Source organism: Siniperca chuatsi, linkage group LG20 (genome assembly GCF_020085105.1).
Source record: "Siniperca chuatsi isolate FFG_IHB_CAS linkage group LG20, ASM2008510v1, whole genome shotgun sequence".
NCBI lineage: Eukaryota > Metazoa > Chordata > Actinopteri > Centrarchiformes > Sinipercidae > Siniperca > Siniperca chuatsi.
Genome location: NC_058061.1, coordinates 645,001 through 662,500, shown reverse-complemented (window position 1 = coordinate 662,500; position 17,500 = coordinate 645,001). Strand labels below are relative to the sequence as shown.

At 41.7% G+C, this 17,500-nt stretch overlaps 2 protein-coding genes across 5 annotated transcripts in view; one reads left to right on the top strand and one right to left on the bottom strand.

The window, feature by feature from the left end:
- stambpl1 (STAM binding protein-like 1) overlaps window positions 1–11,910 on the top strand; it is a 22,539-nt gene extending 10,629 nt beyond the window's left edge. For 3 of the 4 annotated variants that reach the window (XM_044179958.1, XM_044179957.1, XM_044179956.1), the window contains 10 exons: window positions 28–245; window positions 350–425; window positions 1,329–1,424; window positions 2,856–3,071; window positions 3,181–3,331; window positions 3,456–3,580; window positions 4,433–4,570; window positions 9,014–9,126; window positions 9,785–9,884; window positions 10,197–11,910. In XM_044179958.1, the coding sequence (XP_044035893.1) occupies window positions 28–245; window positions 350–425; window positions 1,329–1,424; window positions 2,856–3,071; window positions 3,181–3,331; window positions 3,456–3,580; window positions 4,433–4,570; window positions 9,014–9,126; window positions 9,785–9,884; window positions 10,197–10,253 (1,290 nt within the window). In that variant the 3' untranslated portion in view covers window positions 10,254–11,910. The remainder of the gene's footprint in view (window positions 1–27; window positions 246–349; window positions 426–1,328; window positions 1,425–2,855; window positions 3,072–3,180; window positions 3,332–3,455; window positions 3,581–4,432; window positions 4,571–9,013; window positions 9,127–9,784; window positions 9,885–10,196) is intronic. The other variant, XM_044179959.1, reaches the window with a different exon arrangement.
- A 787-nt stretch (window positions 11,911–12,697) lies between these two features.
- Window positions 12,698–17,500, bottom strand: part of acta2 (actin alpha 2, smooth muscle) — an 11,569-nt gene continuing 6,766 nt past the window's right edge. Inside the window, exons 5-9 of the mRNA XM_044179961.1 lie at window positions 15,807–15,891; window positions 15,470–15,631; window positions 15,198–15,389; window positions 14,936–15,117; window positions 12,698–13,611 (exon numbers count right to left, since the gene is read on the bottom strand). Coding sequence (XP_044035896.1) covers window positions 13,468–13,611; window positions 14,936–15,117; window positions 15,198–15,389; window positions 15,470–15,631; window positions 15,807–15,891 — 765 coding nt within the window. The 3' untranslated portion in view covers window positions 12,698–13,467. The remainder of the gene's footprint in view (window positions 13,612–14,935; window positions 15,118–15,197; window positions 15,390–15,469; window positions 15,632–15,806; window positions 15,892–17,500) is intronic.

Below are 17,500 nucleotides of genomic sequence, written 5' to 3'. Positions count from 1 at the left end.
GCAGGACTGTGTGTTTGTGTCGTGCAGAAGAAGCTGGCGGCAGAACCAGACTACACGGACGTGTCGCTGACTGCGGCGGAGCGTGTGCGGGCGCTGGGGAAGATGGGATGCAGCGTGGAGCTCAACGAGGACATCGCACCGAGACGCTACTTCCGCTCCGGAGTGGAGATGGAGCGCATGGCGGCGGTTTACCTGGAGGAGGGCAGCCTGGAGAACGCCTACGTCCTCTACACCAAGTTCATCACGTGAGACACACAACACACGGACATCAAGACAACTTCTTCTTTATATACCTTCTACACGCTCGACATTTTGTAACGTTGTAGTTAACTGCTGTGTGTGTGTTCAGGCTGTTTGTGGAGAAGCTGCCCGGTCACAGAGACTATCAGCAGTGCAGCGTTCCAGAGAAACAGCTCATCATGAAGGTAACGATATTGATTATTAGTGATGAAGTATTACTGTGTGCAGACATCTGCAGCTAAAACAACAAGTCAAAGCTTTCACCCCTCTCTGACCTTTAACCAGTCTAGTCTGCAGCCATGCTAGCAGCTCTGTGAGCTAAATGCTAACATGCTCACAATGAAAATGCCAACGTGCTGATGTTTAGCAGGAATAATGTTCACCATGTTAGTTTAGCGTGTTAGCATGCTAACATTAGCTAGTTAGCAGTAAACACAGCTGAGGCCGATGGGAGCGCCATCAGCTCTGCAGGTGTTCGGTCAGAAACCAAAGTGTCGGACACGTTAACATGTCGACCTGATGGTGGCGCTAGATGGAAAGTCAGAGGATCAGCAGAGTTATTACAGTTCATCCTGAGGGGCGTGAACGATGAAGCACAGTGGAGGACAGACAGACTGAAAGACAGACTGAAGGACAGACAAACATTAACCTCCAAAGAGCTAACATGGTTAAAGAAAAGACTGAGCTTCACAACGCAAACCTGCAGCTGGTCTCCAGACTAGTAGAGCTGGTCTCTAGACCTCTGGAGTCCAGAATGCCTGTCCCCACCTGGTGATCAACCTGCACACCTCCTGTGCTCAGTTCACTACACTAGCTCTCTGCTACAGCTCACATCCAGTTCAGGACTCTGGTGCTGGTCTACAGGGCAGTGAAGGGAACTGCTTCGTCCTCCCCCCAAATCATGGTCAAACCTTTCTGTTGAGTTTGAATTTAATGTCACTTTGTTTACTGACTTTGTTTTGTGTTTAGCTGTAAATGTCTGCAGGTACAGTTACTGCACGTCGAGAAGCAGTAGCAGTACTAGTAATGGTAATAATAGCAGTATTAGATGTAGTTGTAATATTTATACTCTGTATTTATCTCTATAGAAACTTCAGGAAGTGGCGTTTCCTCGTAAAGACGAGCTGAAGAAACGTCTTCAGGAGAAATACAGCAGGGAGCACACCGAGTACCTCAGAGCCCAGGTGTGTGTGTTGTCCAATCAGATTGCATCATGTGTTTGATTGGCAGTGTGTGTTTACCTGTTAATCAGATTAGGTGACAGATTGATTGACAGGTTTATTTCTGTCACAGAGCTCTCACACACAGATAAGCAGCTGCCAGTTTATCTGTTCAATCTGAACTGTATCATTGAATACTTTTTATCGATGAGATTTTCTTTATGAACACCTGTTGAGTGCTGTTTTCAGAGGGGGTTTGGTGCATTATGGGTATTATTCAGTGGAACGGTCTGTACATGGTGAGTAGATATAACACGTGTGAGCTTTTCTAGTGATGCAGATTTAAACATAGAAACTTTAGCTTGGTTAAAACCTGACTAAGCTAAGCTAGAACTAATGTTTGCTATGGAGACTGGTTGTAAACATTACACTAGCTTAATGCTACAACAGCATAGCTAGCTAGAGGTACCAGTCACAGTAGAAAGTGGGAAGGAGAGGTATTTCACCAGCATTTTTTTATTACAGTGTCACCAGGAGCTACAGTATCAAGCTAGCAACATGGCTACTTCACTAAAACTCTCTCACCAACTAAAAACAAATCGCACTGGTGACCAAAATTACACCATCTTCTGGATCGTGTGTCCTGACTGCAAACTGACCAGACAGAAAGTGAAGCAACGTTTTGTGTTGAGTTCACTCTCTGACTCCAGTTCCAGATTCCAGAGCTCCAGATTCAGAAATGCACGATTTTTTTAGCTCAAGATGAAACATTTTCATCTCATGCGGACGCATTTTTGCGTCATTGGACTCTCCTGTAAGTCCTACACTTCACCTTATAGAAAGGTGGGAATATGTAAAAGATGTTTTCAATTTTAAAAAGATGGCGGTCAAAAGAGGCCAAACCATGGATGTATAAAGAGAACTGGATGCAGCGTCGGAGGCAGGGCCCCGTTCATTCCTATAAAAGTTGCTCAGTGGCGCGTGAAGCCAAAAAAGTTTGACTTTCGTTGTATAAAAGTACCCGGATCTTACGCATCATGCAGCCCATAAAGCAAGCGCACCAGAGATTCCGCTGCCAAGCCGGCTAACTTCCTGTTTAGCCCTCCGCTAACTTGAATGGGGTTAAAATGATTCAGTCGTGCGGCTCTTCTAGACGCTCCAAATGTTATCAGACTGAATGGATCAAGTTCTGATAGTGAAATGATTCATTTCGCGGGGGTTGTGAAGCTCAAAACAAATTATCCGCCGTTTTACAGCTGCTTCTTTCACAATGTAAGTCTACAGGAAAAAGTCTTTTGGGCCAGTGTGCATCATGTGATGGACCAGGAAGTTGTAATTACACGGTGTGGCCACTATGTCAAATTGGCGTCAAAGCCCGGCGCACTTCCTGGGGGCTTGGGTCAAACAAGCTCCCTCAGCAGACAGACCTGATGATGTCACTTCCTGTTTCCTCAGAGCCAGGCAGTGGTGGTGGATGGGTGTGGCCAGCAGCTGCAGCGGCTCTCCCTATTGGACGAGGACAGGAGGCGGTTCCTGCTATTGGAGGAGGAGAGGCAGCGTGTCGCCGCCCTGCGACGCATGCAGATTGAATCAGAACAGTTTCGCTACTTCGAGGACCAGCTGAGGCGCCAAGAACTGGCCAATAGGAGAGGAGAGGAGGCGGAGCAAAAGGTGACATTAGGCAACACTGTACTACTACTGTCACTACAGCTGTAGTATCAGTGCTGTGTAGCATCACTAGGATTATTAGTACTTTTGCAGTGACGTGTTTCTCCTTCAGATGGGGACCAAAGTGCCTGAGGTGACGGACGGCTCCTGTCTGTCTCAGCAGCCAATCAGAGACAGTGTACGATCCCAGGGGGCAGATCCTAACAGGAACAGACCGCCAGCTCCCGTCAGTCAACCAGCTGCCACGCTAGCTGGAGTACACAGTGAGTACACACACACACACACACACACCAGTGTACCTGACAACCATAATCTGTACGTGTGTGTGTGTGTGTTTGTCATATGCCTTTATGTTCCTGTGTGTGTTTGTTTTGTGTGTGTGTGCAGCTCAGAGGGTGGAGGGTCTGAGGCGGGTGGTGATTCCCAGAGATCTGACGTATCGTTTCCTCCTGCTGGCCGACTCCAACACCGCCAGAGGAATAGAAACCTGTGGAGTCCTCTGTGGACGACTGGTGAGGCTGTTTACTGACTGTTTACTGACTGTTTAACTGCTGACTAACTGACTCACTGAGGGGCCGATCACTCACCTCACCTCACTTTGAAGATAAGAGATAAGACAGAAATGTATTCATCCTGAAGGAAACGTATGTGCATAATACACATATTTAAGTACAGGTCTTGATTAAATGTTTAAGTTTAAAGTTGAACCTGAATTGATTTGATATGGGATTTGACAACTGATTCAGATTCATTAAAATACGATAGAACCCCAAACCTTTGATGTTTTTTGCCTGCAGCTCATCAGTAATAGAGTTGACTCCCCAAAATGGCACAAAAATACTCTACTGGGACAGCTCAATTCTAAAGGCTCAAATTTCCACAGTAAAAAGTCATTTTTAATGTCTGTGGTACAACTTTGTCATTGTTCTACAGACCTTTTAGTTTGTTTGTTTTATAACTAAGTAGATCACATGACTTGTAATTCATACTGTGGCCACTACTCCAAAGGTAGCGCTCAGTGCAGCGCTTGGTTGTAATGGAGTTTTTTCTTGCGGTTGTTGCCTGCTGTCTTTTTTATATTTTTAGTATCTCAGTTCATTATTCTACTCATTTCTCATTTCAACACTTCAGTTCACGTCAGTCCACTTCAAACCTGCGTTGTTCATCGTTTGTTGGATCTTTTGTTTGTTCTGCCATTTACTCACATCCTGTCTAATGTTTTTAAGTTATGATATGCGAAGGTTTCGACTCGTAGGTGATTAAGTAATCAGCCGATCACGTCACCTGAGTTGCTCAGTAACTGTCCCACTGACAGCCTCTCTCTCTTTTCCTCTCCTGTCTGTATGAATGTCTCTCGCCCTCAGACGCACAATGAGTTCATGCTGACTCACGTCGTTATCCCGAAACAGACGGCCGGTCCAGATTTCTGTGACATGGAGAACGTGGAGGAACTGTTCAGTTTCCAGGACCAACAGAACCTGCTGACACTTGGCTGGATCCATGTACGACTACACACTAAACACACAACCTAAATACATGCTAAACAACCTAAACACATGCTAAACACACAACCTAAATACACGCTAAACACACAACCTAAATACACGCTAAATACATGCTAAACACACAACCTAAATACACGCTAAATACATGCTAAACACACAACCTAAATAAATGCTAAACAACCTAAACACATGCTAAACACACAACCTAAATACACGCTAAACAACCTAAACACATGCTAAACACACAACCTAAATACATGCTAAACAACCTAAACACATGCTAAACACATGCTAAACACACAACCTAAATACACGCGAAACACATGCTAAACACACAACCTAAACACATGCTAAACACACAACCTAAATACATGCTAAACAACCTAAACACATGCTAAACACACAACCTAAATACACGCTAAATACATGCTAAACACACAACCTAAATACATGCTAAACAACCTAAACACATGCTAAACACACAACCTAAACACATGCTAAACACACAACCTAAATACATGCTAAACAACCTAAACACATGCTAAACACACAACCTAAACACATGCTAAACACACAACCTAAATACACGCTAAACAACCTAAACACATGCTAAACACACAACCTAAATACATGCTAAACAACCTAAACACATGCTAAACACATGCTAAACACACAACCTAAATACACGCGAAACACATGCTAAACACACAACCTAAACACATGCTAAACACACAACCTAAATACACGCGAAACACATGCTAAACACACAACCTAAACACATGCTAAACACACAACCTAAATACATGCTAAACAACCTAAACACATGCTAAACACACAACCTAAATACACGCTAAATACATGCTAAACACACAACCTAAATACATGCTAAATACATGCTAAACACACAACCTAAATACACGCTAAACAACCTAACACATGCTAAACACATGCTAAACACACAACCTAAATACATGCTAAACACACAACCTAAATACACGCTAAACACACAAACTAAATACACGCTAAACAACCTAAACACATGCTAAACACACAACCTAAATACATGCTAAACACACAACCTAAATACATGCTAAACACACAAACTAAATACACGCTAAACAACCTAAACACATGCTAAACACATGCTAAACACACAACCTAAATACATGCTAAACACACAACCTAAATACACGCTAAATACATGCTAAACACACAGCCTAAATACACGCTAAACACACAACCTAAATACACGCTAAATACATGCTAAACACACAACCTAAATACATGCTAAACACACAACCTAAATACATGCTAAACACACAACCTAAATACACGCTAAACAACCTAAACACATGCTAAACACACAACCTAAATACATGCTAAACAACCTAAACACATGCTAAACACACAACCTAAATACATGCTAAACACATGCTAAACACATGCTAAACACACAACCTAAATACATGCTAAACACACAACCTAAATACACGCTAAATACATGCTAAACACACAACCTAAATACATGCTAAACACACAACCTAAATGCATGCTAAACACACAACCTAAATGCATGCTAAACACACAACCTAAATACATGCTAAACACACATCCTAAATGCATGCTAAACACACAACCTAAATACACGCTAAACACATGCTAAACACAACCTAAATACACGCTAAACACATGCTAAACACTTGCTAAACCCAGAAACACACACAAACCTGAGCATTACAGTTCATTCCTGATCTGGGAAACACTAGTTGACAAAACAACTCCACTCAATGTCCACCTGTTCACTTGTTCTGGAGCTTTCAACCATATCACACAGTCTTCATCAGCAGATGGAGTCTCAGTGGTCATAGATCTGTAGATGGACATGTGAAGTCCTAAAAGTGCCCAGAACAATGTAAAGGTTGAACATCTGCAGTTCCATGACAACTGAGCAAACTGACTATGTCATATGATCGAAAGCTCCAGAACATTTGATTAAGTGGACCTTGAGTTGAGATTGTTTTGTCAATAGCACACCAACTTGTCTTGCTTTCCTTGTGAGGACTTTCCTTACATTCATTTCCTTGGCTGTAATTTTGATCTAAAACTAATTATAACCGTAAAGGGTCAGTTGAGTCAAGGCAGAAGTGATTTGGGGGAACTGACCTCTAAACTGAACTGACCTTTCAAATCAGGTTTCAGCCCCAAAGTAAACTGATAACCAGTGTAGGGCTGCAAATAACGATTATTTTCATGATCACATAATCTGCCAATTTTTCTCCATTAATTGTTTTGTTAGAAAATAGTGAAAAATGCCTGTTATAGTACCCAAAGCCAAATAGCTTATATTCAGTGTGCTATCATAAATGACAAAGAAATGCATTGAATCATCACATTTGAGAAGCTGAAACTAGGAAATGTTTTATTCGACTATAAAATTAGATGCTGATTAATTTTTAGTCTATCGATTAATATATTAATTAATTGTTCCAGCTCTAAATCTGTGGAGTTACCTCAACGTGAGTGGTCTGTCAGGTCCTCACAGTGTGATATAAATCTGGGACACGTAACATATCTATATAAACTGTTAAACGTGTGGAGTCCTCACAGTGTGAGTGGGCAGTCAGGTTTCGGTCCCCACAGCGTGATAAAACACAGAGCTACACAAACAAACACACCCACTAATCACACACATGTAGAAAAATGACCTCCGTTGTACTTTATCTTCCCCTTCATTTGCATGATCAGATATCACCATGGCAACAGTGCCTGTGGTCGAGCAACAGATGGGGGGAGAAAGGGAGGGACCGAGATAGGAGCAGACGAACAGAGGTCTCACTCTGCAGCACTGTGCCGTTAGTTTATCTTCCAACAAATGATGTGAGAAATTACTGTTTTAGTATCAGTTCATCTTCATATTTGACTTTTGTGTCATAAAACAAGGCTGGATTACCTCCTGAAAACATAACAATTTGGAGATTCATTTTGATACAAAATTTTTAAGGCCAACATCAATATTTCAGAGTCTAAAAATTGATAGGATATATTGGGAGATATTAATTTTGTCAAATAAAGATGGACATTTCTGACAAGGATCTTTAAATGTGGTTCTTAAATGATTGTCAGCAATATATGTACAGTTAGAGCTCTGGGGTCCTCACAACGCAGTGGGCAGTCAGGTCTATGTCCTTACAATGTCAAATAAACCCAGGACACAAAACACATCTAAATAAACAGTGTAGGGTCCTCACAACGCAGTGGGCAGTCAGGTCTATGTCCTTACAACGTCAAATAAACCCGGGACATAAAATATATCTAAATAAACAGTGTAGGGTCCTCACAATGCAGTGGGCAGTCAGGTCTATGTCCTTACAATGTCAAATAAACCCGGGACACAAAACATCTAAATAAACAGTGTAGGGTCCTCACAACGCAGTGGGCAGTCAGGTCTATGTCCTTACAATGTCAAATAAACCCGGGACACAAAACACATCTAAATAAACAGTGTAGGGTCCTCACAACGCAGTGGGCAGTCAGGTCTATGTCCTTACAATGTCAAATAAACCGGGACATAAAATATATCTAAATAAACAGTGTAGGGTCCTCACAACGCAGTGGGCAGTCAGGTTTATGTCCTTACAACGTCAAATAAACCCGGGACACAAAACACATCTAAATAAACAGTGTAGGGTCCTCACAACGCAGTGGGCAGTCAGGTCTATGTCCTTACAATGTCAAATAAACCCGGGACATAAAATATATCTAAATAAACAGTGTAGGGTCCTCACAACGCAGTGGGCAGTCAGGTTTATGTCCTTACAACGTCAAATAAACCCGGGACACAAAACACATCTAAATAAACAGTGTAGGGTCCTCACAACGCGGTGGACAGTCAGGTCTATGTCCTTACAATGTCAAATAAACCGGGACACAAAACACATCTAAATAAACAGTGTAGGGTCCTCACAACGCAGTGGGCAGTCAGGTCTATGTCCTTACAATGTCAAATAAACCCGGGACATAAAATATATCTAAATAAACAGTGTAGGGTCCTCACAACGCAGTGGGCAGTCAGGTTTATGTCCTTACAACGTCAAATAAACCCGGGACACAAAACACATCTAAATAAACAGTTAAACGTGTAGGGTCCTCACAACGCAGTGGGCAGTCAGGTCTGTGTCCTTACAACGTCAAATAAACCTGGGACACAAAACACATCTAAATAAACAGTGTAGGGTCCTCACAACGCAGTGGGCAGTCAGGTCTATGTCCTTACAACGTCAAATAAACCCGGGACACAAAACACATCTAAATAAACAGTGTAGGGTCCTCTCAACGCAGTGGGCAGTCAGGTTGGGAACCTGCCAGCTGTTTGTGTTGTCTTAGAGAATCACAGCCTGTTGTTCAGTCTTTGACCTTTGACCTCTCAGTGTTTGTGTTCAGACTCATCCCACTCAGACGGCCTTCCTCTCCAGTGTCGACCTCCACACTCACTGCTCTTATCAGATGATGCTGCCGGAGGCCATCGCCATCGTCTGCGCTCCAAAACACAACGAGTAGGTCCAGCACACACACACACACACACACACACACACACACACACACACACTGTAGACCACATTTCCCACAAGGCCTTTCAGCAAAATGCACGACAAAGCAACAAGAGCAGATAATATACAGTTTTTCCAGTGAAAGATTCAAGATGGACTAGTCGCCACAGTCCATCTGTGTGTTTCTTCTGCTCTGGTGGATTATTGCATTTCTTTAACATGTTAGAAATGGTTACTCTAGAGAAGAACATCTTTGATTCTGAGGGACCGACAAGAATGGATTATCAACTAGGCAAGGCAGGTGACCTCCCCGGGACCTGGAAAACTCCCAGCTCATTGTGTGTTAATTGGTTTTTGTGAATGTAATTGAAACACCACTAAAGCACAACATCAACTGAATTCATGTGATGTTGAATTAAGACACAGCAGACCTGCGGCCATGTTATATTTTTATCTGGTAAACATTCCTAAATATGAAACTTGAAATAAATGATTGGACAGAACCACAGCAGGAAAAAACATACATCAGAGTACTGAATGAAAAGACTGAAATGAAAAGATAAAGACCATCACTGATAGATTAACACAGGACTTTCCCTTTAATGCAGGGGACTCAGGTGGGATTGAACCTCTGATTTTAACCCCCCCACCCGTCCTCTCTCAGTACTGGTGTGTTCAGGTTGACCGGTCCGGGGATGTCGGAGGTTTCTGGCTGCAGACTGAAAGGTTTCCATCCTCACTCCAAGGAGCCTCCTCTCTTCAGTGTGAGAAACTCTCTCTGTTACTCTTGTTCTCTGTCAGGATCAGACTGCAGGATGTTTGAGTCTGTGATTGGCTCAGAGACATGGTAGATGTTGGACCCTGACCAATCAGAGCTCTCGATTGCTAAGCTAAGCTAACCACGTTCTGGACACATAGAGGTGAAACTGAGATGGAGAAGACAGAGAACAAGACCGTTTACTAAATGTTGGACTGTTCCTTTAAAGATTTAAAGTGAGTTGAAGCGTCATGTGCGAGTCGACCTGCATGAATCAACTGTAACCGTTTAACACTCTCTCTGTCTCTCTCCCTCTCAGGTGTGTAAACACGTGGTGGTGAGGGACTCAAAGATCAGCCTGCTGGACCTCAGGTGACAGACAGGAGGCGCTGTCCGTCTGTTTGCTGCTGGGCTGTTTGTCTTTTACTTCTGAAGATGAAACTGTGAACACTGTGTGTGTGTGTGTGTGTGTGTGTGAGTCATTGTGATGTTTTTCAGCGTCTGAAGGGATTTGAACTTTTTGAAGGAAGCGTTTTAAAACATTCAGTGTTCAGTTTTCTGGAAGTTCTTTGAGGTTTTTTGTGAAATTTGTTCTATAAAATGTTTGTTTTGCTTTTGAAATCAGCTGCTGGCTGTACAAACATATAAATCTCTATTTTTTGCTTTTTCTTTGTGGATCAGAGTTTCTCCTGCAGTGTGAGATGTGGTGTGTTTTAATGAAGAACAAATATGAAGTTAGTGTGACAGCTGAAGTGACAGAGTGCCTTCTTATGTAAAACCAACAACAACTGAATGTTTGTCTGCTACAGCAGTATATCTGCTCTGTCAATCACCTGTCCTCTGTTCTCCTTAGAGAACAAATCAGAAACTAAATTTATATTTTATATTTCTGATTTCATGATGGCGCCCCCTAGTTTTGCATTAATTGGAGAGAATGCCGTTAGGTCGTCTACGTAGATAGAGATGAATCAAATCTTGCATAAAGCAGTGATGTCAGCGAGGGAGAGCGGACGGTCGCACTGGGCCAATCGGCATCCTGCTACACAGCAGAAGAGCCACAGACTGAACAACAACCGCATTAGCTTCATGCTAAAGTTTCCTTCTTCTATAACTTACAAACGTGAACACATGTCTTGTCCTGCAGCTTGTTGAACGAGGCACCAAACAAACGTTCACCGGGGAAAAGTGCACCGCTAACGTCGGTTTACAGGCTAGATAGCGAATAAGCTGCTCAGCTGCAGCACGTTAAACAGCATGTAAGCGTACCTGCTAATGTCACTTGGGTCCGGTTAGATGCTGCTGTGGTTCTTAGTCTTCAACACCACTAACAACACGCTGTCTGCCCACGACATGTGGCTACAGACCAAGTTACTTTACTTTGTCTCGCTTCCTTATGATGTAACACCGGGAGGTGGGGGAGCATGGGGATATCTCATGGTTCATTTGTAACAAGTCAGTGTGAACATGAACTAAAATTGTCTTTCTTTTCTTCTTGGGTTCGAACCAAATGAACTACAGCTGTGAAACAGACCTAAGGTACCCACAAAAATAAAAACTGAACAAAATGTTTCCCTGTATTTTCATCTCAGAGTCCATGAAACTGCCTTATTTACAAATCACCGTATTAAAAACAAAGTTCTGCCCCTGGATACACCTGAACACCGGGTCAGTTTCCAGACTCTCTTGTTAACTCACTTGAGTTTGCAGGCCTTAATATACCCTTAAAAATTTAATAATTGAATCTCAAATATTTGTTTTTCAAAGGTTTCAACGTTCTTCTTATTACGTTATTGTCAATAACTTTTTAATAAATCCCGCTCGTTAAGTGTCTCTAACAAATCTGATCTGCTGCTGTGTTGTTTGGGGATGCAGAATGGTGCAGTTTTCAGTTTGTGCACCAGCAGATGTTTTAATGTTCAGGTGTTTGTGTTGAAGTTGAAGCAGAGTTTTCTGGTCGTCGCACAGCGACTGAACTGCTGTTTTTAAAGCCGACTGCTATTTTATTGGTAATAAAACGCCAACTGCTGCTCTGACCTGTTTTCATTCTGTCTCACTGCAACATTTACAGAAAATATGAAGTTTTAAAGTATAAGTAATAAAATTAAAAAATCTAATAAATAATTACTGCATATCACGTTTAGTTGGGATTATATTTTAAAGTAAAAGTCTTTTAAAGTCTATATTTACTTTATATATTTGTGAGCTGTTTTTAAAATCTGTTCTTAAATAAAGCTCCATTTCCTAAAACAGCTGGTAGTTTTTATCAAACAAACAGGAGGAAATAGTGCATTTATTGGGGACTATTTTCAGCAGTGGACTGATATCATAATCCAATACCAAGGTTGAAGCACTGAAAGGGTGTGAAGTGTCTTAAGTATAAGAACCGAAAGCAGTTGAAACAAGCTTAGTTTAATCCGTGAAATCGCTTAAAAATGTAGCTTCAACTTTATTCTCTGTAGGTAGTTGAGGTGTCAGTTTGTACGCACATGGAAAGTAACTGAAGAGTCAGAGCTGAAAGCAGTTGAACTGTCAGTTCAAGTGTCAGAGATGAAAGCAGCTGAACTGTCATTTAATGACCAAGAGATGAAAACAGTTAGAATGTAATTTAAACTGTAAACAATGAAAACACCAGAGATAGTTGAAGTGTCGGTTGGTATGTAAGTAGCAACAGATGAAAGCAGTAGAAGTTAAAGTGACAGAGATAGTTGAAGTGTCAGAAGAACAGGGCACTGGTCTGAAGTAAAAATGAAGTTCTGATCTCAGGTGGACTGAAGAAACTGAACGACATTAAAGTGATGAAATAAACAACAAACACAGTTATCTTGTATGAGAGCTCTTTAATGTCTTCCTGGGGCAATCGTCTGTCACTTCCATGTTGTTGATGTCACATCACATCACACACCATCTTTCACTGCTTTAAATGTTAATGCAGACAGCACCATGAGGCCACGCCTCCTGTTCACCTAACCAGTTTACCAGCTTTGACATCATCGTACACGGTTGTGACATCATCATACACGGTGTGACATCATGATAACACTGTGTGAACGTGCTCTACTCCCAACGATGGAAGATAACACCAGCGGGCAACATTCAAGCTTTATTCATCAAAAATAAAAACACACTTTTTGACAAGAAACAGTACCAACATGGCGGAGGGCGGGGCCACAGGTGGAGCGAGGGGAGGTGGGGTGTGGGGGGGGTTAATAATGGAGGACAAGCGCCACATTCACAGTTTTAAGGTGAGCAGAGAGGGAGGATGTTTGAGCTGAAAATCTGAAGATTTTCTGATGGAAGTTTTGAATAGTTAAAGGTTCAGTTCACCAAAAACATCAGAATTCACATAAGACGACGTCACTTCCCTTTTACCAGCTGTCAGAAAGAAATAATGAACTAGGAAGAGATTTTTAGCATCGTCCTAAATACCACAAAACATGCTGCTGTCGTCCCTGTTGGGATGTTTTTGTGGAGCTGATCTGGGACCTGTTAGCTCGTGCTCAGTGAGGGCTAAAATAAGATGGTGCTGGGAAGAAAGTAGAGACCAAGGGGTGGGGGCGGCAGGAAAAAGATGGAGACCTGGACGGATCTTTCTAGAAGCACTTGCGGTGGACGATGGAGGGTCCGGCCTCGTCATACTCCTGCTTGCTGATCCACATCTGCTGGAAGGTGGAGAGGGAGGCCAGGATGGAGCCGCCGATCCACACCGAGTACTTCCTCTCTGGGGGGGCGATGATCTGCAGGACGAGGGACGAATAAAGTTTAATTCAGAGGTTCAAACTTGATATTACATCCGGATTTTGGGTTCCACCTAAAACAGCTGAACACAACGAATGTTCTTTTGTGTTATTTATGATAAAATTATGTAAAACTAATATTTTTTTATTTTGAACACTGCTCTGTTTTTATTTTGTTTTTATTTTACCATCTCGCTGCAACCAAATCCCTTCATTACTTACATCAAAATAACATGAATTTATTAATTAATAATGTTGTAATAAAGTATTTTAAGGGATGAAAACTCCATGAAAGTGAGAGTTGTTTCATTTTTTAAATCAAGGTGTTTCTTTAGAGGAAAGTTAAGAATTCATTCAGGAGTTGAGTTTTAATCTGACGTCATTCACCTTTTAAAAACTACTAAATTATTAAGTAAGGGTTTTAACATTAAGTTATTTTTAATGGGATTTGTTTGTGCCTTTAATAACACCTTGTATAATGAATGGATTTATCAAATATTTCAAATTAATGTGTAAATTAAGGGGAAAGTCATGAACACCTTTAAATTTGTTATTTAATGGATTTTCAAATTAATGTGTTTTAAGTGACTTTTTTTGCATGTTTATGCCACCATGTTAGCATGTTATGTTAGCATTCATGTTAAAGTACAGAAAGGAGATGGACAAAAGGAAGACTTGACCTGATGGTGGCGCTAGAGAAAAGTGTAAATATTAGTAAAGTCATTAGAATCCTCCTCTGGAGAACTTTACGGAAAACATCCAATGAAATAACATTTTAAAACCTGTATATGTTGGACCAACATCAGTGCAGCTAGCAAAACTAAACAATGCGAGAATCTGCTGTTAATTATTGGACGTTTAAAAAAGTCTCTGCTTCTATTCGACTCCGTATTTAAAACATAAAGTTTAGGACCAACTTTAACTCAAATACACGGCTTTGATCTTTGTGGGTCTGAGTTTTGTTAGGATAATTAATGCATAAGTATTAGCAGTAGAGCATTTACTCCAGTGCTGTACTTAAGTACAAATTTAAGGCTTACTTCTACTCCGAGGGAATATTAAACTTTTTACTTCACTACATTTATCTGACAGCTTTAGTTACTTTACACATTAAGATTTTTACACACAAAACATATGAGGAGTTTGTAAAATATGTCTTGTTATAACTTAAGTTTCAGCTGAAACGATTAGTCGATTAATCGATTTGTTGATTGACACAAAAGTACATTTTCCTGATGTTACTCACAGACTTTTACTTGAGTATTTTACAGTGTGGTATTAGTACTTAGTACTGGTGGCTCATATTGTTCAGAAGTGGTCTGACCTTGATCTTCATGGTGCTGGGGGCCAGAGCCGTGATCTCCTTCTGCATGCGGTCAGCGATTCCCGGGTACATGGTGGTTCCTCCAGACAGCACGTTGTTGGCGTACAGGTCTTTACGGATGTCAATGTCACACTTCATGATGCTGTTGTAGGTCGTCTCGTGGATACCAGCCGACTCCATACCTGCGGGACAGAGGAGGAGGTGAGTCAACAGGTGGGCAGACAGACAGGTGGACAGACAGGTGGACAGACAGGTGTCTGACCGATGAAGGAGGGCTGGAAGAGCGTCTCGGGGCAGCGGAACCTCTCGTTGCCGATGGTGATGACCTGACCGTCAGGAAGCTCGTAGCTCTTCTCCAGAGAGGACGAGGTGGCCGCCGTCCCCATCTCATTCTCAAAGTCCAGAGCGACGTAACACAACTTCTCCTTGATGTCTCGGACGATCTCTCTCTCCGCTGCAGAGACACCACACACACGTTCAGACACACTTCATGTTACCATGTGATAAACGCGTGGAGGCGTGGCCACGTCGTACCGGTGGTGACGAAGCTGTAGCCGCGCTCGGTCAGGATCTTCATGAGGTAGTCGGTGAGGTCACGACCCGCCAGGTCCAACCTCATGATGGCGTGAGGCAGAGCGTAACCCTCGTAGATCGGCACGTTGTGGGTGACGCCATCACCAGAGTCCAGGACGATACCTGGACAGACAGACAGGCAGAGAGGTGAGACAGGTCAGCGTTGGACAAAGCTCACCAGCTCATTTACGAAACATCGACTGTTTACTGTGATGGGACACAACGATGACAAACTGAGTGCTGGATGAAGACGAGCAGAGAGTGAAGAAGAGGAGGAGGAGGGGGAGTGTGGTCCAACCTGTGGTGCGGCCGGAGGCGTACAGCGACAGGACGGCCTGGATGGCCACGTACATCGCGGGAACATTAAAGGTCTCGAACATGATCTGCACACAAACAGAAAAACATCGACATTAGTTTGATATGGATTCATAACGTTGATAATCCGGGTAATGAATCACATAAACAGCATCTGCATCTAATGTGAAGGTTTACTGTTTCTTTCTTACTGGTGGATCCTGGTGGATCCTGGTGGATCCGTCAGTCTGTTCGTCTGAACTCTGTTCAAACTCCCAGAACTTTGTTTTACATTAAAATGGAGATCTGTCTTTACAGCAGGAGAACAGAGAAGGATTTTCATATATAAATATTACGAGTTACGTGAATCTCCAGAGTAAACTGTCCTGCAGTGATCAGTGTTCTGTATTACAATCAAACAATCAATAACTGACTTAAAGCCGCATTAATCTTTTCTTGCCACTTGGAGGCAGAACTGAGCCAGTTATCTAAATGCTCCACTGTGTTCACCAGCGAGTGTCTGACTGTGTCTGCCTGCTGTTTGCTGCAGGTCGTGTACTTTTTACTGCTTTTATTCTGAAAACACTGAGACTGAACCAGACAGGAAATGTGCTGCAAAACCAAAACTAGGAGCTAAAAGAGGCTAAAACACTCCACAGTAGTGATCCATCACTACAGACACATTTCATCTGTTGTTATACAATACTGATTAATGTCTGCTGTTAAAATGATTTAAAAATCATTTTAGACTTTAGAATAATAGACTGTCAGCTGTATTACTGTATGTCACATGATGTCACATGATGTCACATGATGTCACATGGTGACATGGTTGATGTTCATTGAAATTAAATTGTCATTTTCTCTGTGTAGAAGGCTGCAGCTCACAGTGGCGTATCATACAGTTTAGTGCTGTGAACTGCAGCGTGCTGTACTGTGGTATAATGTGTAGTACTGCAGTACTGCAGTATTGTAGTATTGTAGTATTGCAGTATTGTAGTATTGCAGTATTGTAGTATTGCAGTATTGCAGTATTGCAGTACTCCAGTATTGTAGTATTGTAGTATTGCAGTATTGTAGTAATGTAGTATTGTAGTATTGCAGTATTGTGGTATTGCAGTATTGTAGTACTGTAGTATTGTAGTATTGCAGTATTGCAGTATTGTAGTATTGCAGTATTGTAGTATTGTAGTATTGTAGTATTGTAGTATTGTAGTATTGTAGTATTGTAGTATTGTAGTATTGTAGTATTGTAGTATTGTAGTATTGTAGTATTGTAGTATTGCGGTATTGTGGTATTGCAGTATTGTAGTATTGTAGTATTGTAGTATTGCAGTATTGCAGTATTGTAGTATTGCAGTACTGCAGTATTGTAGTACTCCAGTATTGCAGTACTCCAGTATTGCAGTACTGCAGTATTGTAGTATTGTAGTATTTGTTGTATTGTAGTATTGCGTGTGGTATTGTAGTATTGTAGTATTGCGGTATTGTAGTATTGTAGTATTGCGTATTGTAGTATTGTAGTATTGTAGTATTGCGTATTGTAGTATTGTAGTATTGTGGTATTGTGGTATTGCAGTACTGCAGTATTGTAGTATTGCAGTATTGTAGTATTGTAGTACTCCAGTATTGCAGTACTGCAGTATTGTAGTATTGTAGTATTGTAGTATTGCAGTACTGCAGTATTGTAGTATTGTA